This window comes from Leucopleurus acutus (genome assembly GCF_964270905.1).
Source record: "Leucopleurus acutus genome assembly, chromosome: 6".
In the NCBI taxonomy this organism is placed as follows: Eukaryota; Metazoa; Chordata; class Mammalia; order Artiodactyla; family Delphinidae; genus Leucopleurus; species Leucopleurus acutus.
Genome location: NC_139149.1, coordinates 13,530,118 through 13,552,987, shown reverse-complemented (window position 1 = coordinate 13,552,987; position 22,870 = coordinate 13,530,118). Strand labels below are relative to the sequence as shown.

At 53.9% G+C, this 22,870-nt stretch overlaps 1 protein-coding gene across 4 annotated transcripts in view; it reads right to left on the bottom strand.

Annotated features, from left to right (window-relative positions):
- Positions 1 to 22,870, bottom strand: part of TFCP2L1 (transcription factor CP2 like 1) — a 63,572-nt gene that overhangs the window by 13,110 nt on the left and 27,592 nt on the right. For 2 of the 4 annotated variants that reach the window (XM_082841347.1, XM_082841348.1), the window contains 10 exons: positions 14,269 to 14,345; positions 13,615 to 13,720; positions 12,822 to 12,928; positions 11,555 to 11,707; positions 7,889 to 7,999; positions 5,425 to 5,516; positions 3,610 to 3,658; positions 3,435 to 3,528; positions 1,191 to 1,281; positions 277 to 380 (listed from right to left, as the gene is read on the bottom strand). In XM_082841347.1, coding sequence (XP_082697473.1) covers positions 277 to 380; positions 1,191 to 1,281; positions 3,435 to 3,528; positions 3,610 to 3,658; positions 5,425 to 5,516; positions 7,889 to 7,999; positions 11,555 to 11,707; positions 12,822 to 12,928; positions 13,615 to 13,720; positions 14,269 to 14,345 — 984 coding nt within the window. Of the gene's footprint in view, positions 1 to 276; positions 381 to 1,190; positions 1,282 to 3,434; positions 3,659 to 5,424; positions 5,517 to 7,888; positions 8,000 to 11,554; positions 11,708 to 12,821; positions 12,929 to 13,614; positions 13,721 to 14,268; positions 14,346 to 22,870 lie in introns of all 4 variants that reach the window. The other 2 variants (XM_082841345.1, XM_082841346.1) reach the window with 1 other exon arrangement.

Here is a 22,870-nt window from a genome sequence, read left to right as displayed (position 1 = left end):
GAGTAGCTGAGTGGCATTAAGGGGACACAGCTCCTCTCCAGCCCTGTTTCCCCAGGTGGAACATCGGTAACCTGGACCAGCCATGCTGGGAGATGATGCCCACCCTAAACATTTCACCCCCAGGATGAAGTACAACAAGAACTCCTCCTGCATGAAAGGTGGATCAGAGAGGCGCCCTCAGCCGTGGACTCGTGTTGCCTCTCCTTCTTGTGTCTCTTCCCGTTACTCTGCCGCCCTCTATCCGGCCAGGGGTGTGGGGCGCACCCCACAACCCACCACACAGATTGGGGTCCCCACCGCCGTCCCGCTTCTGCTGCAGGGGCACGCGGCTCTGCTCCAGCTCCTGGCAGACGTAAATGGTCATCTTCGGCCTCACGTTCCTGGCAGGAGGAGAGGAAATAAACAGCAGGTAGGAGGGACCAAACTCTGTTGTTCCAGAAAGTTCCAGAACCCAGGGTGGAAAGAGCAGTAGGAGGGACTTAGGGGGAAAGAAAGAAGGCTACGGGGGTACAGAGTGCCTTTCATCGAGGAGCTGTCGGGGACAGAACCCCGTCTGGAAGGACCTTAACAGCTTCGCACAGGCTTGCTGGGGACAGGGGATGGACGATCCCCCCACCCCCGACCCCGGTCCTGCAACCTGCCCAGAGCAGGGCTCCGCCCGGGGCACCAGTCTCAACATAGGAGGTTTTCCGGGGTGACAGTCAGAGCAAGCGCTCTCTCTGGCTCATTCTGAGCTCATTTCATCCTCACACACCTATGAGGAAGCCAGGACCGCCCTCCCCTTCTACAGATGAGGAAACTGAGGCTCACGGGGGTTAAGGGTTCGGCCCAGTTGCCAAGTTCCTAAGAGGCAGATGTGGGATTCAAACCCGGAGGGAAAACTGCGCTGTCCACACTGTGCCTACTTAGACCACACCACCCACGCCTGCCCCGCCCCCAGCAGGAGCAACAGGAAGCAGCTCGAAGCCCAGGACCGTGCAAGCATCTAAGAACCAGAGGAAGCGGCCAAGGGGCTGAGACTCAGAGGCCAAGGCCCCCGTCAAACACAGAAGAGGGAGGGAGGGGAGGAGGGGGCTTTCCGGGCAGGGTGGGCTGCGGGCCACGGCATCTCACTTCCCCGCGGGGGCCGCCACCCCGCTCCTGGCGCCTCCCAGCCACACCCTGTGCCCCCAGCGGGCACCAACACCCACCTGCCTTTGATGGCGTTAAAGAGCCGGATCCCATCTGCAGGGCCGCAGATCTGGACCAGGTCATCGCGGGACATCTTCAGCAGGTCAGCACCTGGGCAGGTACATGGGGCCGCCTGTGACCCAGGGTGCGGGGGAAGGGCTGCCCCTGCAGACCCCGGGGGAGGGTCGAGCCAGCCTCACCCTCAGGGGGTACAGGCATCCCACAGGGAGAAACAGCAAGAGGAGATCACAGCCCCAGAGATGTCAGAAGCTCAACCACTGGCTTCACAAAGGCAGAGGAACCGCCGGGCATTTTCAGAAGTTCAGAAGCCCTCACTGCCTGTGGCTGCCTGGCCCTCCCTCTGGACCTTTTATTGGCATTACTGTCAGTGACGTATCTTATCAGTGTGATCGCGTGTGCACCTGTCCGGAGACGAAAGCTCACGGCTCCCCGACGCTGCCGTTCTGAACGCGCCCGGGCACCCGTGCACCCAGCACCCAGGTCAAGAGGCAGGACATTCCCACCTTCCCACAGGCCACCACCTCCCCCACCCTCACCTCTGGGGAACTGTTCTCCCCACTTCTCACATGCAGAGGAGTTTCGCTTGGCTTTTAGCACCTGTGTGAATGGAACTGAACACTAAGCACTTCTCTAGGCCTGGCTCTCCCTCCAAGCTCCGTTTAAGGGCTCATTCGTGCTGCATGTAGTTGTGGACCATTTGTACCCACTCTTAGGTAGGATTCACTGCACGAATAAAGCACAGCTCCTGTACGCCCTCTCTGCCGCTGGGCTTTGCGGGTGCTCCCAGTCTGAGGCGATCATGAGTAACTGTCTATGAGCATCCTGGTACGTGGATGAAGGCGAGTCCCTTCCTCGAGGCCCGAGGAGTCCCCTAGAGCCCTGTGCCCAGGTGGACTCTGCAAGGCACGAGGATGCCTTCAGCCTTCTGCGGAAAACTTCACAACAGCCACGTGGCCTACAGCCACAGCATTCGCCCCCGTTTCCTGCCCCAGTTAAGATACAGTTTTAGGTACAATACTGCAGGTACACTGGCTCCCCTTCCATGGGGAATAAAGCCAAACTGCTTGCACTCTCCAAGAGGGCCCCTGGGCGCCTCTCTGACCTCACCTGCCGCCCGGCCCACTCGGTCCCATCACCGGGGCCCTCCGCTCCGTAGTCACACCTGGCAGGCCCCACCTTGCGCCTGCCCTCCGCTTGGAAAGCTCACCCTCCCATACCCGCCTGGCTCGTGCCCTTGCCCTTCCAGGTTTTGCTCAAGGCCGCCTCCTCGGCACGGCCCACACCACCCCCTGCTTAAGGGGGGCCTCCCCTCCATCCTCCTCCCGCCCAGGCTGGCCCAGGTCCCTCCACCAAGCCTGCCCATCCCAGAAGGGACACGGCGTGTTGAGATGGGCGGTTTACACCTCCGCGCTGACTCAGAGCTGCCCGAGGACAGGGTCCCTGCCTGACTGCCCTGGTACTGTCTACCCGCAGCACAAAGAACATGCTCAGAAAAGCTGAGCTCAGGGACTTCCCTGGCGGTCCAGGGTTAGGGGGCCCCGGGTTCAATCCCTGGTTGGGGAACTAAGATTCTGCAAGGCGCGCGGCGCAGCCAGAAAAAAAAAAAAAAAAAGAAAAGCTGAGCTCAAAGACCACGGATGGGGTGCTGGTTCCCTTCCACTGCCACAGATGTCCTTGAGGGCCAGTCTTCTGGTTTCGGCCAACACTTGACTCTCTGTCACTCTGGGCCGACTGCCGGGGAGCAAGGTTCATGGCTGTTACCCTGTCCCCCAATGCCCCCGGCTCAGGGCTGCTGTCTGATGGGACCACCAGCAAGGGCTTGAAAAACCTTTAGAGAAGGAAGAGCTGCTTTCCCTTCTCGCCCGTGGCTGTACCACCATCTCCCGGGTCACGGCTCTGGAGACAGCACGACGAGCAGCGTTTGCGAGGAAAAGGCTGGGAGGCTTGCCGAGTGTGCACTGGCCTGTCGGCTAAGGGCCTCTTCTAGGCGAAGCAGAGCCCACACTGCGGGGGAGGGGCACCTTGAAAAGGCTCCCAGACGGTCCTCCCGCAAAGCCACGCTCGGCTGGACACCTCAGGGGCAGGACCACCCACGAGCCCACGGCCCAGGGCCAATACACACAAGTGACCACAAGTGACCACTCTGGGTCCCCAGGACAGACCGCGGCCCCTGGGGAGCCCAGCGCACATGCTGAGCGTTCCGAGATGCTCGCGGGGTCTGAGCACCATTCAGAGACGCTCACCTGAGAAGCTGGCGAACAGCCGGCAAAACTGGGAGAATCTGTTGCGGTGGAGCCACTGCTGGGCGTCCTGCGTGGAGGCCGAGGGAAGCAGGTGCTGCGGGCAGAGAGGACGGGCCTTGACGGGGTGCCCGGTCCGCACGGGACAGGCAGCCGGCGCCCAGCCGCAGACACTTACGTCACTGCCCACGGGCAGGGCCTCCACCGGGTGGGTTGGGGAGCTGTTGCTGAAAGGAAGAAGAGAGGTGGTGAGCGGCGAGGATGCTCCTTCCTGGCTGAGAGGCTCCTCGCCGGCCTGCCCTTCACTTCCCTCTGCTCTGGGGCTCATGAAATGAAATGGGCCCTCGAGAAAAATACAGACGTGCTCCATCCCTGGAAAGCCCTAACAAAGCCCCTGGTGTGGATGGGGGCTCTGATTAACTACACACCCTCATCCCTCAGCTACGGCTCCAGGGCTTGTTTTGGCCAGATGCTGTGGTCCCCACCCCGAGCCCCAGCACGAGGGAAGGGCAGGTTGACCAAGCAGAGCGGGACACATGCCTCACAGGGACTCGGTGCTGGGACAGCGAAGGGCCAGCCACACCCAGGAGAGGGCAGAGGAGTCCCTCGGGGAATTATTCTGCAGCGAACAAGCACCCACAGTTTGGCATCCGCCACGAGAAAACCATTCTCACGTTTTTCCCCAAAGGGAGGCAGAGACCTGAACACTTGGGTTTTTATGTCAAGAGAAAGACACATTGAGAGACGACCCTTCCAGATGGACAGTGGTGATGGTACAACTTGAACGGACTTAATATCACTGACCTAGCCACTCAAAAACGGTAAAATGGTAAATTTTACGTTTTGTGTATTTTATCACAATGAGAAAAAAACAGACCCCTGAGGGGATGAGCCCTAGACCAGTCATCGGTGACTACAGATGCACGTCATCAGGGTCTAGGGGGTGCCAGGGACTTTATACATGTTCCCCTGACCCTGCGTGGAATTCATGCTCCCCCGGTCGTGAGGAAACCGGAGCTGCAGGAGGTTAAGGAACTTGCCCCCAGCAAGGTGCCGATTTAAGACTAGGTCTGCTGAATCTAAATGTGACAGCCCTTCCTTGTGCCCCCTCTCAAGGAGGACTGTCCTCACCTTGTAAACCAAGTTCATGTCTCGCTTACCCATCAGCAGTTATCTCTCTAGCACGCGTGAGCTCCATTCTGCATGTTCTACCCTCACTTGTTAAACCCGCCTGGCATCCTCCCTGCCTCACCCCGGCCCCACGAACAGGATGGGCAGAGCCATCACAGGGATGCCCCGGCCCTGGGACAGATGCGACAGCTGCCCGCTGGTCCCTGCAGCCCTGTCACCTCGGAGTCAGCACCGCCTGTGCCTCGGCAGGGCTGGGCCACCAGCAGTGAGGCCGCTTCTGTGCTACCGGCCTGTGACTCCAGGGGCAGGGCGGGCCCTGAGCTGAGTCCCACTGCCTAGTGACCACGCACGCGGGTGCAGAAAGATCTAAGAAGCCCCCCAGGGACCTCCCTGGTGCTCCAGGGCTTAGGACTCGGCGCTTCCACTGGGGGGTGGGGGAGGGGGGGTGGCGCGGGTTTGATCCCTGGTCGGGAACTAAAATCCTGCAGGCCGCTTGGCGCGGCCAAAAAACTGAAGCCCCTCCGGCCGCTGCAGGGTCCAGAGGTCTGCCTCCTGAGACCCCCGACGTCCAGGAGGTGGGCTTTCCCCTGGGAGGCACCAGGCAGGCTACCTCAGGGGGCTGGCCCAGGACCCCCGCCGCCCAGCTGCCCTAGCAGACAGCCTTCCTAGAGGTGTGTTCAAGCACAAGAACCTGGACACGTGATGCTAAAAATGGTTGTGAATGTTAACACCAGTCAGCCGCCCTGAAACCCAGATCGATGCCAGGCTACAAAAGGAGCAGAGACCCAGGGAGGAAAGTGAGGAAAGGAGCCCACACCCGTGGTCACTCCAGGGACCGCAAAGGGAGAGAGGGTGCACGTACCCTTCGCCAAGGCCGAAGCTGTTCGGAGAGCCGTTGTAGCTTGGGGACGAGGCACTGTTCACCTGGTAAACCACGTCGGGCCACGGGGAGCACTGCAGGGAGAGAGCGCAGGGCAGCGGTGGTGCCGGCCGGGCCACTCGGCTCGGAACCACGATCCTTCCACACCCAGCCCACACTGACCCGGCGCTCGGGGACGGGCACGCTGCTCGGGCCACACCAAAGAAACCAGCTAGGGCAGAGAAGAGGCGGTCCCCAGAGCAAGCAAAGCATGACACGCGTCTGTCTGAGCTTCCGAGGAGTCAAAGCAAAGAGGGAAACCTCATCGGTCCCTTGATTCCTGGGTCCACAAGAAAAGAGACTAAAACGCAAGACAGGCCAGTTGCCCACAGGCGGGTCTTGGGAGCAAATGCACGAAACAGGGAGCACGGGGCCACAGACCACTGCCAACGGGAAAGCACCAGAGAAGCTCTGAATCTCCCGACGGGCCTCAGCTGAGGGGACAGACGAGGCGTCTCCACGCTGATCGGGAGCAGCCCCCTTCCAACCCAAGTCTTCACACATTTACCACATTTCAGGAGCTCCCCCGCTTGCAGACCAGGGAGACGCAGCAATGCGAAAGCTGTGACCCCTGAACTCCAGGAACTTCTCGTGCGGAAGCTCAGACGGACACGCGAGAATCCCCCAAGGAAAGCAGAGACATCGGGCGCTGCCTGGTTGGGGGCGGCAAGGGGTAGCCCGCGCACCAAGCATTCCCTGCTTCCCTTCCCTGTGACGACACCGCTTTGGACACGGCCAGTCGGAAGCATTCCTGAGATTTACTATCACCCACCCGACCACAGGGTGGGTCAATATTTAACTCTGTTACGAGTGAGGCCTGGAATGTGTTGGTGCCGAATCCTGCAGCCCCGGGGGGGAGGGGCGAGGGGGGAGGGGAACAGGCCGGTTGATGAGCAGACAAGAGGGGATCCGGCAGCTCCCAAGGTCACAGGCCAGGTGCGGATTTCAACACCTGGCCTGGGACAGGGGCTGGGACGTTGCCTGGAGCACGCCAGGGGACCTGTCCTCCAGCAGGGAAGCCGGGGGAGAGGCAGAGGCCGGGAGGAGAAAGGTCACCGGGGCGCATCACGAGCACACACCAGGCCTGGGAAGGGCTAAGGGTCCAAGCACGGCCCCACACACTGCAGAGCTGGCTCTGCCCTGCTGCAAGGGGGCAGGACTCCCTGGGCCAGGGCTCTCCGGCCACCGTCAGCCTCGACCCTATGAAAAGCCAGCATGCATCTGTCCACGCCACAGAATTAGCATCCCTGCTGCCCTGCTGCACATACTCTTCTGTGTATGGCTTTTCACACACACACACACACACACACGCAAACACACCCTCAAACACCCACAGGCCTCTTAGCCCCCTGTCCCTGGGCCTCACCCTTAACCCAGACTTAACCCCACCATGGTCAGCACTGGACCTGAGGCATCCACGGAGGGCCTCCTGAGTAAGTCAGATTACTCAGTGGACGAGCCCAACACCTATTAACTGGCCCGATGGCAGGACACAGCGGGGAAGAGTTGTTCAAATCAAAAACAGAGCCCAGTAAAAGAGGCAGCAGCAGCAGTGACCCGTGACAGGAGGAAAAGGGACCTGTGGTACGAAGCATCTCAGAGGTAGCCTGGACGGAAGAACGGCTGGAGCAGGCTGGCGTCGGCGGCAGGGCTGAGAGGAAACGCACCCCAGTATCCACCCAAACAGCAAAGAACGAGAGCTATTTACAGTCTCTGACCCAGCAATCCCCCTCCGAGAACAGATGCTGCAGACGTTCTTTCCACGTGCAGAACTACACTCGCACAAGGTGTTCACGGTACCCTGTGTGAAATGGCAAGAGTCTGGAAATAACCCAGCGTCCAGCAAAGGGCCATCCAGACAACGAAAGCTACACAGCTGGATAAAGAACTAGAAAGCTCTTTATGAACAGACAGGAAACAGACTCCAAGAGAGGCCATGAATTAGAGACAGTCAACCACAGAACAGTGTGTGTGCGTACTGTCGGGGGAAAAAAGAGCGCATGGGGCAAACGTGTATGAACTGGCTTCATCTGCAGAGAACGTTGGGCCAGATACACAAGGAGCCGGGGGTCGCCTGCTGCCCCGGGGAGAGAAACCGAGGCCAGACAGTGCTGGGAAGGATATTTTCCGATGGAGATGCCCTTATACCTTTTGAATTTGGACCACATGAATATATGATCTATTCCAAAAATCTAAAATAAAAATAACCTAATTTTGAAATGCGCAAATGGCAGCAGAGAGCTAGAAGGTACTTGTGAAACACCTCTTAATTGAAAGCGCTCCAGACAAAGGAACACACCACGATTTAACGGGCGCTCTCGGTAGAAGCGTTCACCCCAAATGGGCACTTTTCCAAGGATCTAAACCCACCCTCGCCGCCCCTGGCACAAGGCTCCGGCCGGCTCACCTCTGAGAGGATGGTGGTCTCATAGGATGGCTGGTACTTCTCCTTCTCTTGGGCCGTTCTTTTTTCCATCTTCTCTCGGTCAGTCTTCTGCTTCCGGTCAGCTCCCTTTGGCTGTAAGTGCAGAGCACAGGGGTCCAATGAGTTCAAAGCAGGCAGAGGCAGCTGTCGGGGGGAGATCCAGGGCTGAGCAGTGGGCCCCCCCACCCAAGGCCAGCACACTCCCCACCTCACCCAGAAGCCCAAGCAGGATCTCACGGACAAGAAAGCATCTCTCTCACCTCCCAGGCATCCGACACACAGGTCCACCCGCCCGGAGCCCCTGCCCACCCCGAGGGACTCAGAGCCTGCTACAGGGTCCTACGGGGACTCTCCAGGGTCCACTCAGCGGACCATGCAGAAATGCTGGGAGCAGAGCTTTACCAGTGGCCACTTGCTAATGGACAGGACCCCTCGAGGGCCTTCCGTGGGTTCCCCGGGGACCGGGACAGGAAGTGGATGAGCTGGGAGCTGCTGGCCGGGGCTCGGTCTACAATCGCACGCCATCTTGGCCATCTTGGGGGCCTCCTTGCCCCCAAGTCCTAGGACTACGACCACGCTCCCGGCTTCCACCCCAGCAGGCCCAGCTGATGGGGACCATCCTGACCACTGGGACTATCCCCTCCTGAGTTCAGGGCCTGGTGGTCGGGGCCAGAGATCAAGAGTCCGCAGGACCCAGAACTGAGCGCGTTACTCTGTTGGCAGTGGGCCACACGCAGTGGGCAGTCAGGGAGGAAAGTTCATCCTCAAGCTCGATGGTGCCTTTGGGATCATCCTGGCTGCAGCGTTTGACTCCCAGCTCAGGAGATTTGAGGAAATAGCCCTCAGGGGGATGCCCAGGCTGGAGGGAGGGAGGTTTGCTGGGGGTCCTATGGGGACGTGAGTGACAGACCCGGTGTCCAGTGGGAGAGCCAGGCATGCGGCAGCCGGGCTCCCACCATCGGGTTTCCCTGCTCCACCTCCGTCCTCCCGTCCTCCTGTCCCAGAAAGGAGGCCCTTCTTCCCGGCCCAGAAGCATTACTGGTAAAGCGTGGCTGAGCCTGCCTGTAGGGGGCAGCCTGTGGGGAGCCGGCGGGGCAGGGAGCGGCCCAGACACCCCCATGGAGCCCCAGGGCCGGGCTCTGAGAAGCCAGGGCTTCCTAGTAACCAGGGTGATCTGAGACGGGAGAGTGATGGGCGGTTCGGCTGGGCTGTGCCTGGCGCCAGTGCACACCCATCTGAGCTGCTGCTGCTGCGGGTTGGGGGGCTGGCCAGGTCACCTCAGGCATTCTGGGGAGCCCGTTTCGGGTATCAGAGGCTCCTACCCCCCTGCAGGAGATGGTAAGGCAGCTTCCGGCCCCAGTCCCCCAATAACGCCTGGTGTGCGGCTGAGAAGTTGAGCAGAGCCCTCACTCCTGAGCTTCCCCCTCGAGCTGTAGGAGGGGAAGCTCACGGGAGACATGGGGAGGGCTAGGCATCCCTGGCGCAGACTGCCCCTCCCTCCTACCGTCCGGCCGGCGCCCATTCCCAGGGCACACGCTCGGAAAGCGCTGGAATCACACTGGACGCGCCCACCACCTGAGGGCAGACAGACAGCTGGTGGAACCCTGGACCTGGTCTGTGCGTGACAGGGAGGGGGTGGGACTGCAGGACAGGCAGAGACCACCCGCTGCACAGCCTCGGAGCTGTCCAGGGTGAATCAGAATCACCCTGGACCCCGGAGCACCCACAAGACCAGAGGCACCGGTGGACAGGGTCGGCAGACTAATGCTCCCCAAAGATGGCCACGTCCTAATACCCAGAGCCTGGGAGGATGTTACCTTCCAGGGCAGAAGGGGGCGAGGTTGCAGATGGAATTAAGATGGCCAACAACGTGAGATTAAAATAGGAAGATGAGCCTGGATCATCCCGTGGGCCCAGTGTAATCACAGGGGCTTAGAAGTGGAGCGGGGGCGAGCAGGGGAGTCAGGGTGATGCGTGTGAGAGGGGCTCTACCTGCTCCAGCTTTGAGGATGGAGGAGGGGCCACAGGCCAAGGAATGCGGAGGCCTCCAGAAGCCGGAAAGGGCAAGGGAAGAGAGATTCTCCCCTGGGGCCTCCAGAAAGGAATTCAGCCCTCCTGACACCCGACTCTAGCCCAGTGAGACCCGGTTCAGACTTCTGACCTCCAGCATTAAAAGACAGTATGCAGTACTGAGCCACTCAACTTTGGGTCATTCTTTTACAGCAGGAAGAGGAAACAAATATGGGACAGAAATGTAACTTCCTTCGGAGGCCGGTTTCAAGGCTTCATAATGATGCAGCAGGTTTCTGGAGGGTGCTACCGCCCTGGCAGAGAAGACAAACTCACGCTCCCCCCACCATCCCTCCCTCCCCACCCAGGGTGGCAGTGCTAACTGACCAAGGTGTCCCAGTGCACAGAGCCCGGCCAGGGCCTCAGGACCCTTTGCCCACAGCCCTGGGGCGGCCAGACGCTATCAGTGGGGATGAAGCCAGCCGCCCGGCTGTGTGGCCTGAGTGCAGACACGGGCAGCTTCAGGGCCTTCCAGTCCAGTTGGGAAACAGGCCAGATCACCACTCCACCGCCAAGTTGATGGTTCTACCTGTGGGCACTTATTTCCACATCCATCCCAAGCCCAGGAAGATCAACACTGACCCAGCTTCCTCTGGGACGAGGCCCTATTTCTACGGCCGATCACTCTGGCATCTCCAGCCCTAGCAGACGGAATTTTGTCGGCAAGTCCCCGGGTCCCCTGATTGTGAAAGACGGGAAGGACGGGGAAGGCACTGGGGCCGGTCCGCGCCCCGTCCTGGGGCACCTGCTGGGATCTCCTGGCTGGCGGGCAGGTCCAGCCTGCTGGCGACGGGGCCTGTGGTCTGGCTCGGCACCGGTCCGCCCACCCTGAGGATGATGCGGGGTCTGCGGCCACCCTCCCTCCCCGCGGGGCCACCCTGAGCTACACCACTGTGGACCGTCTTTAGGAAATACTCTGTCCAGACAGATGAGGTGAGAAGCAACGGCAGGAGACTGCAGGGGGTGAGACGAGAAAGGAAAAGAAGGGAGGTACCAGGAGGCCACTGCGCAGGGGCAAGGGAAGAACATCCGCTGGGATTAACACATACATGCTACCATACGTAAAACAGATAACCAACAAGGAGCTGCTGCGCGGCACAGGGACATACTCTGTAATAACCTCAATGGGAAAAGTATTTGAAAAAGGATAGGTACGTGTCTATGTGTAACTGAATCACTGTGCTGCACACCGGAAACTCACACGACATTGTAAATCAACTATACCTCAATAAAAACAAATAAATAAATAACGTCCACGTCAGGACCCACACGGGAGGTCTCCTAACTTGACTTCTAAGGAGAATCTAATGGGCAACCACAGAATGTGCGGCCAACGTGCTTGGGAGGAAAAACAAAGATCTACAAGTGTGCCAATCCCACCACTCTGGTCAAGTAGAGCCGAGCCCGGCCGTCTGTGGGGAAGAAAGCAGGCAGGCTGGCTTATCAGAGCCCAGGCAGGAGCCCCGGGCTACTCACGGGGACGCCGCACTCCCTGCGGGCCTCTGCGTTTTGGCATCGCCGTGCCAGGCAGGGCGAGGGGCCGGGTGACGGCGGATGGAGCTGGCGGGGCCGTCCTACCTTGAACACCTTGATCTGGCAGCTGGCCGAGTGCAAGTGTTCCGTGTACTCCCCATTCTCACTCTGCTTGAAGGTATCGATCTGCACCCGAAAGGGCACGCCCTTCTCGCCCCCGTGCTTCCTCGGGGTGAACTCTGTGCTGATGCAGTGCACCTGCAGGGGACGCGGGGGGGGCAGGTAGCCAGAAGTAGGCGAGGGTGGGCTCTGGACCGCCCCCCGCCCATGGGCTCCTCTCCAAATGGAGGTTTCCATTCCGCACGGTCAGACCCACCTCCACCTCTCCGCTCTCCCCCAGTGCTGTCCACTCTGTCGGGCCGCTGGCCGCCCCATCCCCTAACCACAGAGGGCCTGCCCTCTCACCTTTGTCCCTTGACCTTGGAGGCCCTGCCTGACCACCTAAGTCCTTGCCGTTGCTCCAGGCCCACTGACCCCAACAGACCCCCTCACTCCTGCCCCTGAGAACTCTCCCTTGGCAAATGCCACAGACCACAGAGCAGGGACCACAGCTTAGTCCCTAAGGGCCTGGTGGCCAGGTTACTCAGGCCAGGCCAGAAGCTGGGACCACTTCTTTATTCCTCGTTAGTGCCTGTTACACAGAAGGCACTTGACGTACATTTCTTGCTATAACACTGTGATCACGTCATAATACAATTCATCTTACTGTAACAGTGAACGATAACATTATTACAATTCTTTTAAAATGCAGTTCAAGTATTGAAATTATGCAAGGCAAAAAGATCGCTCACTTTTACTGAACAATTACTGTGAACCAGGCCTTGCGGTCATGGCTCTATTTTCACTCTCTAATTTATAAGACAGGTGGGAAAGCCAAGAGGCTCAAAAAAGGGACACACAGTAAGAGAGCCAGGGGCAAGCCCGGAAGCACAGGGCCCCGACTGGGCCCTTGGCCACCTCTATCTGCCATGGTGTTTAACACAAGGCCAGGTTCACAACCAGGTGCTTGAGAATTAAATAATTAATTTACTAATAGAAACAATTACGAAAAAACTTTTCACTTCAAATTATTTATGCTAGGCCGTACTTATTTTGTAAAAAGCTTACATACTGATAAGCAAAACCCACACAGGATGCTACGACGTCCCGAGTCCTGTGACTCTGAGACACACCCATCCACCCTTTCAGCCTCCTTTCCTGCAGCAGAGGGCAGGAGCCCATCAGGGCCCCCCGGAAGGACGGTTTCGAGAAACGGCCCGAAGGACCCCAGAGCTCCGGCTTCCCCACCGAGGGCAAGCTCCCTCCCGCTCACCTGAATGAAAGCAGATGCTCTCTTCGAAGGGTCCCACAAAAACTCAACTGCATTCAGCTGGGTCGGGCTGGCCCTGGGGTCCAAGATACCAACAGACAGTGGAATATCTGTGCACATACACACACAAAAGTGCAATCGTCAGCCACTCCCAAATATTTCGGGAAGGATTCTCATTACAGGTCCAAATTCCTTACACAATTCGAAATGCCAGAAGTTCTGAAAACTAGGTTTTGCGTAACTCACTGGGCAGAAGCCTGACTTGACGCCTTTACCCCATTGTGTAGTCATTCTGTTTTGCTGCAGGAACATTGCTCTGCTTGACTGCCTGCTGGCGGTGTGACCCGAAGCTATGGGTCTACACACCTTACTATCATTCCAACTTCTGAGTTCCAAAACCCATCCGGGCCCAAGGGCTGTGGATAAAAGACCGCGGGCCACCGCCTGAGCCCCCAGTTCCATCTCCACTGCCCCTCTCTGTGAGGCCCCCCCGGCCCTTCATCACTCATCATGACCCTTTAAGGCAGGATCTTTCTGCAAAGCTTTCCCTGCTTCTCGCTCCCTGACGGCAGGTCCTTGAATCCCATGTGCCACCCCATCCCAGGCCCCCGCAAAAGGTGAACCCCCGAGGGTAGGCCTGGTGGCACGGTCACCTCCACCAGCTCCTGTGGGGTTTCACACAAGGCAAAAGTGCGCCAAGATGCCCTGGACAGGCCTGGGTCCGGAAGGCACCCAGGAAGGACCTCCGTGTGCCTGGAGCTCCGTGGGCCTCTCCCTCCTGGCCCGGGAGACTCACCGATGTCCAGGATGCGGTCCCCGGGCCGGCTCCACCGCCAGCCCTCCAGCTGTTGGTGCTCCGTGTACTGTAGCCGCCGGTCGTGGAACACCACGCGGATGATGCTCTGGGCGGGGGGAGGGGCAGGGGTGGCAGTAAGGGGCAGCTGAGGGTGGGTCCTGAGAGGGACCCACAAGGAACCTGCCCTCAACCATCCCCAAGACAGACACACCTCCTGCCCTCCAAGGCCTGGAGCTGCCTGGAGGCTTCCTCCCCGCACCCCTCCCAGAACCCCAACAATACGAATGCCGGCACGAACACAAGTGCTGCCCTTCTTTCCAGGGTTGCTAAGCGCTCTGCACACGTGGGTCATCTACAAACCCTTCTGCACAGATGAGTAAACTGAAGCTCAGAAAAGGCTGGGAAGAGGCAAAGCCAGGCTGGAAGCCGAGTCTGTCCAACCCAGCGCCCAGTCCATCAGCCCACGTCCCTCTAGCTCCCAATGCTGCCAGCCCGCCCGAGGCCCCTTAGACAACACACTCCAGGGACCAGGAGCCCACCTCTGTCCCTGGAGCTTTCCCCAAACCTCCCAGGCACTCCCGCCACAAGCCCAGGTGCTGGGACCCCGACAGAGCACACTCAGGAGCCCAGAAAGGGCACAGCTGGCAGCCTCACCTTCACATATTTTGTGTTCAGATCCTGAAAATCTCCCAGCTTCCGATTCTCCAGCAGTCGGATTTCATAAGACTGACCTGGAGGGGGGATAATAGGACATTTTCCATTTCTGTCTTCAAATTTGGGACTCCCCCAGCTAGAGGTCTTCTCAACACCCCCAGGGCCCACCCAGGCCTCACGGCCCCAGGGACCAAAGCAGAGAACAAAGGCCACGGACAGCTCAGATCATGCTCTGAGTTTGTCCATGTGGACTGGAGAGGCGCCTGGGGCTCCCAAGGTAACGCGCGTGACCCCTGGAGAGAGACAGCACCTCTACAATGTTCAAAGATATAGAATCGAAAACAACACACTTAGCGTTCAATTTACAGAACACAACTTCGTATTTCTTTTTTCTGTTTTCTTTCGGCCTCACCATGGCTTGTAGAACTTCCCTGACCAGGGATCGAACCCGTGCCCTCTGCAGTGGAAGCGCGGAGTCTTAACCACTGGACCACCAGGGAAGTCCACGACTTCATATTTCTTTATGAAGGACACCCCCTATACACTCGGATGGAGAACACAGATACTTAAATCTCCATTAAATAACTGACCGGACCCTTCCTGAGAGCAGGTTTAAAGGAACGAATAAAAGCCTGTTAAACATTGTCTCTAATTGCAGAATGAAATGCATTTTCTCAAGTTAAAAGAATTTCATGTATTTGAAAGGGTGTGGGGATTCTATTTGGGGACATGTAACCAGCACGAGCCGGTGAAGAATGTAAATGGAGGAAACATCCGTCCATAAGAACAACCCCAAACTTTAAAGGACCTGTAAATAACCTGAAGAAAACGACACATATTTTATTGGAAAATAAAATATAGCTTGAAAAAATATGCCACATTCCTAGAGGGGAAGACCACCTAGCAAATGGTATCAACTTTTTCCAAACTAAGTAAATTCAACCACAACTCTACAACAGCTTAGCATACATCAGAGCTTCATAAAGGATGCTTTACAAATAAGAGAGAACAAAAGATCTCATAATTGTTCTTGGTAAATCTAATCAAAATTTGTAAATCTTGTTCTTGGTAAATCTAATCAAAAATTTAAAAATTTTTTAAAATAATGATACACTCACAAGAAGTTACAAAAATAGTACAGAAAGGTCCTGAGTATCAACCCCAGCTTCCCCCGGTGATGGCATCTGAGGTCACTACGGTACATTATCGAAACTGACCGTGGCACAGTACAATTAACTGAACTCCAGACCTCACGCAGGTTTCCCTGGGTTTTGCAGGTTTAATCCAAGTTACCACTGGATTAAAAAACTAATTTCCTGGAATAAAGACGCAGACCTACTGGAGAACGGACTTGAGGATATGGGGAGGGGGAAGGGTGAGCTGTGACAGGGCGAGAGAGAGTGGCATGGACATATACACACTAACAAACATACGGTAGATAGCTAGTGGGAAGCAGCCGCATGGCACAGGGATATCGGTTCTGTGCTTTGTGACAGCCTGGAGGGGTGGGATAGGGAGGGTGGGAGGGAGGGAGACGCAAGAGGGAAGACATCTGGGAACATATGTCTATGTATAACTGATTCACTTTGTTATGAAGCAGAAATTCACACACCATCGTAAAGCAATTATACCCCAATAAAGATGTTAAAAAAAAAAAACAACTAATTTCCTAAGGTTTTGTTTTAATGTGAGTGACGACTCAACAGGGAAGGACTTTCTGAACCCCAAATCAATGGGAAAGAGAAATCAGCTAAAGATACAGATACAGATGTAGATATATATACATCTATATCGTAAACGCAAACAGCAAACTAGGAGCGCACAAATCCGGTGGTTACCAGCTTTAATATGTCTAGAAAGGCAATGATTAGAAAAATATCAAACAAACAAACAAGAAAGACAAAACAAAAGAAAGAAAAATATTAAGACTCCCTGGAGTGGGTTAAATTGTAGTCCCCCAAAAGATATGTCCATACCCTAATCTCCAGAACCTGTGAATGTTACCTTCTATTTGGAAAGAGTCTTTGCAGATGAAATTTAAGTTAAGGATCTTGAGACGAGGAATGATCCGGGTTTGTCCTGGAGGTCCCTACATCCAATGACAAGTGTCCTTATAAGAGGACACACAGGGAAAAGAGGAGGCAAGGTGACCACAGGAGCAGAGATGGGACTGATGCAGCCACAAGCCAAGGAATGCCCGGAGCCACCCAAAGCCGGAAGATGCAAAGAACGGATTCTCCACTAAAGAGTCCCCACGGGGACCACAGCCCTGGAGGATTTCTGACTTCTGGTCTCCAGAACTGTGAGAGAACAAACTTCTGCTGTGTGTCAAGCCAACGTGTTTGCAGTCCTTTTGTTAAAGCAACCCCAGGAAACTAATACACTCAGTCGCGCAGTGAATAACAGAGCAGGCAGAGACTACGAAATTCAGTCATTCATTCCAAGTATTTGCTGAGCACACAAGCACACGCCAAACGCCGTGCAATCCTGGGGACACGGTGCCGTGGGCGTGGACACGACGCTGGCTGGCTCAGAGGTGCCCACTCGGTGAAGCCCCCTGCTCAGGAAGGTGGGACCCGTCCATCCGGCTTTCGCCAGCCCGGCTGCCAGGACGAGTGAAAACCAGAAAGACACACCAGGCCCCGGCACCGCTCAGGTCGCGCCGCTGGGCACGTTCCATCAGAAGGAAAAGGCATGGACCCCAAACTCTTGGCCTGCTCACGTGCCAGTTCCTAAGGGTCTCACTGACCTGAATCGACACTTGTACCTTTCTGAAAAACCCAGATTTTTCACACGTTTCCGGGCTCCGGAGCCAACACTCCCTTGATAGCGACAGGCAATGGAGCCTCACACACCCTAAACTGGTTTTTCCAGTGTCCTCCACCTTCCCCCAGGAAGAATGCAGCCAGCTCTGGCATGAGGCCCAAGGCCCAGATGGTCATTACCGTGGGTTTACGGGCGCCCCAGGGCCCCATGAACACTGACCCCAGGCTCTGCAGGGCAAGCTCACCTCAGGCCCGGCAGGCGACACCTCCCGTTCCGCGCAGAGCAGTCCCCGGACGTGAGCATCACAGGTGGCCACTCAGGGAACAGAGCTACTAATGCGGCTATAGGCCCGGGGTCCCGGCCTCCTCCACCGGCAGCACAGACCTGCCCCCCTGCTTCCCCACCGCATCTCCCTTCCTCACGGAACCCCCCCAGCCACTCTGCACCCGCCCTGCTCAGGCCTCAGACAGACGCCCGGCCTCCCTCCCCATTCGGCCTGCCAAGGCGCCAACACACCTCCCCAGCCCCCTCCCACCCAGCGCAGCAGCAGCATCTCCCGTGACACACGGGCTGATGAGCAAGGTCAGGACGGCTGAATTGACCCGGGGGACATGGACCTCTCTCTCCTTGGCCGGCATCACCTCGGGGCATGGGTGGGAGCTGAGGAAAGCGGGCTCTGTCAAGGCCCAGGGCTGTGTCTGTTTTGCTCACCACTGTACCGTTTGACGCCGGAGGGACTCGATGTTCTAGAACTACAGGGTTGGCAAAAGCAAGACAGCCTCCCGCCCTCAAAGGGCTGGCAATCTTCTGGGGTGTCTCAAACAGAACCGGCATAAGGCGAACCCTAGAGACGATCACACCGAGTGAAGCAAGTCAGACAGAGAAACACAAATACCATACGATATCACTCATATGTGGAATCTATAAAAAGGATACAAATAAACTTATTTACAAGATAGAAATAGACCCACAGACATAGAAAACAAACGTATGGTTACCAAAGGGGAAAGGTGGGGAGGGATAAATTAGGAGTTTGGGATTAACATATACACGCTATACATAAAACAGATAACCAATGAGGACATACTGTATAGCACAGGGAACCCTACTCAATATTCTGTGACAACCCGTAAGGGAAAAGAATCTGAAAAAGAACGGATATGCGTATATGTATAACTGAATCACTTTGCTGTACACCTGAAACTAACACATTGTAAATCAACTGTACGCCAATATAAAAGAAAAATTAAATTTAAAAATTTTTAGAAAAGAAAACAAATAAGAAACAACAGAGATCCAGAGGGGGAGGTGGGGAGGAAGGGTCTGAATAAGAAAATAACACTTGGCGATAAACTTTGAAGAGTGGGCAGGATTTCTACAGTTGAGGGAAGAATGAATGAGAAAAGTAACCCCAAGCAAAACTGTAGTTGGGAGGTGGCCCTGAGAGACGTGCCTTTAGGGAACACCTAACAACTTCCATTCACTGGGTGCTTACCCAGCAGCAAAGTGTGCCCAGGTATTAACTCACCTGAATCAACAGTGCAGTTTAGATTATGAGCCCCACCTGACAGAAGGAAGCAGAGGCTCAGAGAGGTTGCCTGACTTGAGCAACTCACACAGCTAGTCAGTGATAGAGCCAGGAGCAGAAACTTGGCCCCAGCCAACCTGGTGGGTGTTGTCTGCTGGGCAGAAGGCTCTCTCTCAACGTCGCCTTTCTGGAAGGCATCTGGTTCCATTCTGGTTAAAGTGTGCCCCCAGCATCTGGTGGCATATAAAGCGCCCCGTGAGTCCCATCCCCAGCCGAGATGGTATTTTTTCCTCCTTCCTTCTCCCCTTTAGGACTAGAAATAAAGGGGATTCTTAGGATGACCAACTCGACTTGTTCCCTGACCCTGGATAAAGCACGTTGACTCCATTTCCTTGTCTGTAAAATCCTCTGTTTCCTACACCCTCAACAATAAGCCGGAAGGATAGCAAGAGGGAGGAGAGACGGGGATATATGTCTATGTATAGCTGATTCACTTTGTTATAAAGCAGAAACTAACACACCATTGTAAAGCAACTGTACTCCAATAAAGATGTTTAAAAAACAAACAAACATGACTTTAAAAATTTGAAATAAAATGAAAAGATTTTGAACTTCTGGAAAAAAAAATAATAATCCAGAAGGATAAATAAATCACTACAGAAAATGAGAGTAAAGCCTGTTGTAATTTCAGAATTGTGAAATGTGGGACAAGGAAAACATGTTGGTCTTAGAATCAAGGGAATAGGATAATAAATAAGTAAACCATCACTTAGCTGTCATCTAGCTCTGTGTCGGGACGTTGCTAAGCCCTCGTGAGCATTATTTCATTCAGCCCTCTCAACAATCTTATGAGGAAAACCCATTATTGCTCTTGGTTTATAGATGAGGACATGAAGATCCAGAGAGGTTAAGTATCTTGTGGAAGATCAAACCCAGCTCTGCCGGACTCCAAAGACTGGTCACTTAGTCAAGCTACTCCGCACGGTGTCTGGTGGCTTCAAAAGTTCCCTTCTGGTTCTAATATTCAAGGAATCCGTCTGTTATATTTCTCCCGAATTTCTTGATATTTGTCTTATTTCATGACCCTGTTCCATCCGCCTAAACCCTCCCCTTTCTTTTAAGGCTCAATTTCCTAATGCCCAGGACCTCAGTTCTCTGAACCAAGATGGGCCTTAGAAATCTGATGTATATGTGACCATTCTGTAGCATATCATTTCCTCATGATAAACGAGTCTCCCTGAAACACATGTTCCTATTCCCTTTAAAATACTCTGTATAGGGACTTCCCTGGAGGTCCAGTCGTTAAGACTCGACGCTTCCACTTCAGGGGGCACAGGTTCGATCCTGGTTCGATCCCACCTTCTGCGAGACGTGGCCAAAACACAGAAAAATAAAATAAAATAAAAAAGAGAACAAGGGGATATATGTCTATGTATAGCTGATTCACTTTGTTATAAAGCAGGAACTAACACACCATTGTAAAGCAATTATACTCCAATAAAGATGTTAAAAAATAAAATAAAATACTTTGCATAGCACAGGGAACTATATTTAATATCCTGTGATAAACCATTATGAAAAAGAATGTATATATATATATACATATGTGCAGAACTGAATCACTTTGCTGTACAGCAGAAATTAACACAACACTGTAAATCAAGTAGACTTCAATAAAATAATTTTTAAAGTAATAATATAAAATACCCTGAACATATTATAAGGTGACAATAGCTAAAACCATGACATTTTTGGTATGAGGACAAATAGAACAATATAAAAGAGCCCAGAAATAAACCTTTAGATTCCAGGAAACTTGATCTATGTAGCAGTGCTTTTAAAAAAAAGACAGACTTTTCAAGAGTGTGAGATAACCGGTTATCCATGTGGAAAAATAAATCCATACCTCACATCACACATAATAAATTAATTCTAGGTGGATGAAAACCATAAAATAAAAGCAAAACCTTAACATTTCTAAAGAAAATAGGAGACTACTTTATGACCATGGGGTAGGAAAGGATTTCTTAAACAAGAAACAAATACACAAAAGAAAAATTATGTCCTTTATAAAACATAAGAAAATCTGTGTTAAAATTTATATTGAGAAACTTCTGAAAATACCAGGGATGCTGTTAATATTTACACAGTCCCTATCAGTGGAAAATGACCTAGCAAACTGGGGCATATGGTCACCCTATGGAAACAGAAGAAGGTCAACAAACACATGGAAAGATGTGCCGGACGGTACAAGAAAAGAGGATACGGTAAAGTAAAATAAGATACTATCTAACATCTGTCCGAGGGACAAAAATTTCAGCTTGACAGTAGCAAGTGTGGATGAGCCTGTGGAGAATGGGCTCTACGGCACTGCTGATGGAAGTGTTACACTGATATAACCATTGGGACCATAGTTTGCCTCCCCTCCCCCCCCAAGAAAAGAGTTAGGCTAAAGACACACAAGCCCCCCGTCAAGCACACCAATTCTAGAGGCACATCCTAAGGAAGTACTTGATATGCACTGGGAGACTTAGATAAAAATTGCCCACTGTGGCATTGCTCATTGCAGTGAGAAATTATCACCAACCTATATCCAGCCACAGGAGAAAGACACATTAATTCTATTATGGGACTTAGAACGGAAGAGCACACAGCACTTAAAATGAGCCCTCCAGAGGCATGGATCAACATGGAGAAATCTCAGAAACATACTATTAAACAAAAAAAGGGACACAGTGATGTCTATGAGACCAGTTATATAAAGTTTGGAGACAGGGAAAATACTGGTCGCTTTTATGGCGAAGTATGCATAAAGGAGTAAAAATTTAAGCGTGCGCTGAGGGACCACCAACTTCACAACGATGGTTTTGCTTCTGGGAGGAAAGGCAAAAGGATTAGAAACAGGTAAAATCAGAAGCAAATTTGGCAAGGCTGCAAACACCGCATTGGGCACATGAATATTTGTTCTCTTATTCTCTAGAGCATTCAGTCGATCTGAAATTAAAATACAGTTGGCTCAGGCTTCCCTGGTGGTGCAGTGGTTAAGAATCCTCCTGCCAATGCAGGGAACACGGGTTCAAGCCCTGGTCCAGGAAGATCCCACATGCCGCAGAGCAACTAAGCCCATGCACCACCACTATTGAGCCTGTGCTCTAGAGCCCAAAGCCCACGAGCCACAACTACTGAGCCCGAGAGCCACAACTACTGAAGCCCGTGCACCTAGAGCCTGTGCTCCGCTACAAGAGAAGCCACCGCAATGAGAAGTCCCTGCACCGCAACGAAGATCCAACACAGCCAAAAATAAATAAATTAAAAAAAAAATAGTTGACCCTAGAACAACGTGGGGGTCAGGGGCGCAGACCCTCAGGGCAGATCTGCCGTTCCTCTGCGTCCCTGGGCTCCGCCAACCTCGGACTGTGTAGTACTGTAGTATTTGCTATTGAAAAGAATTCAATCTTGTGTATAAGTGGACCCGCACAGTCCAAATCCTTGTTGTTCAAGGGTCAACTAGTATTTCTCTCGCATGAAAAAGAATTCAATGGAGGAAGCACTCTTGGAGCTGGCTGTCATTCTGCACTGCATTCTGGTTGTGGGTTCCAACTCCCCAGCCCTGCCTTAGAGGGAGGATCTCCTGGGCTCCATTGCTGAGCAACCATTGCACACCAGCCCCCTCCCCCCTCCCCTGTGCCAGTGACACGCTGGGTGCAGGACAGCCCGAGACACTAGCAGGGGTTGCATTCGCCATACGCATTCACACACCGTCCCCACCATTTTGCCACTGAAATTCAAAACCACGCGCAGTGTAACGAGCCTATTTTTTTTTATTTTATTGAAATAAATGTTGTGTTAGTTTCTGCTGTACAGCAAAGCGATGCAGTTATACATATATATATATATATTCTTTTTCATATTCTTTTCCATTATGCTTTATCGCAGGACATTGAATATAGTTCCCTGTGCTCTACAGTAGGACCTTGTTGTTTACCCATCCTGTATATAAGTTTGTATCTGCTAATCCCAAACTCCCAATCCATCCCTCCCCCACCCCCCTCTCCCTTAGCAACCACAAGTCTGTTCTCTACATCTGTGAGTCTGTTTCACAGATAAGTTCAATTGTGTCGTAGTTTAGATTCCGCACGTAAGTGATACCACATGATATCTGTCTCTGACTTACTTCACTTTGTATGATCATCTCTAGGTCCAACCGTGTTGCTGCCAATGTGAGCCTATTTTATTTAATCCACTCACTTCAACTTAATTTTTTCAAGTGCGCGTCACGTCTGCACACTGAAAATCATAATCATATGC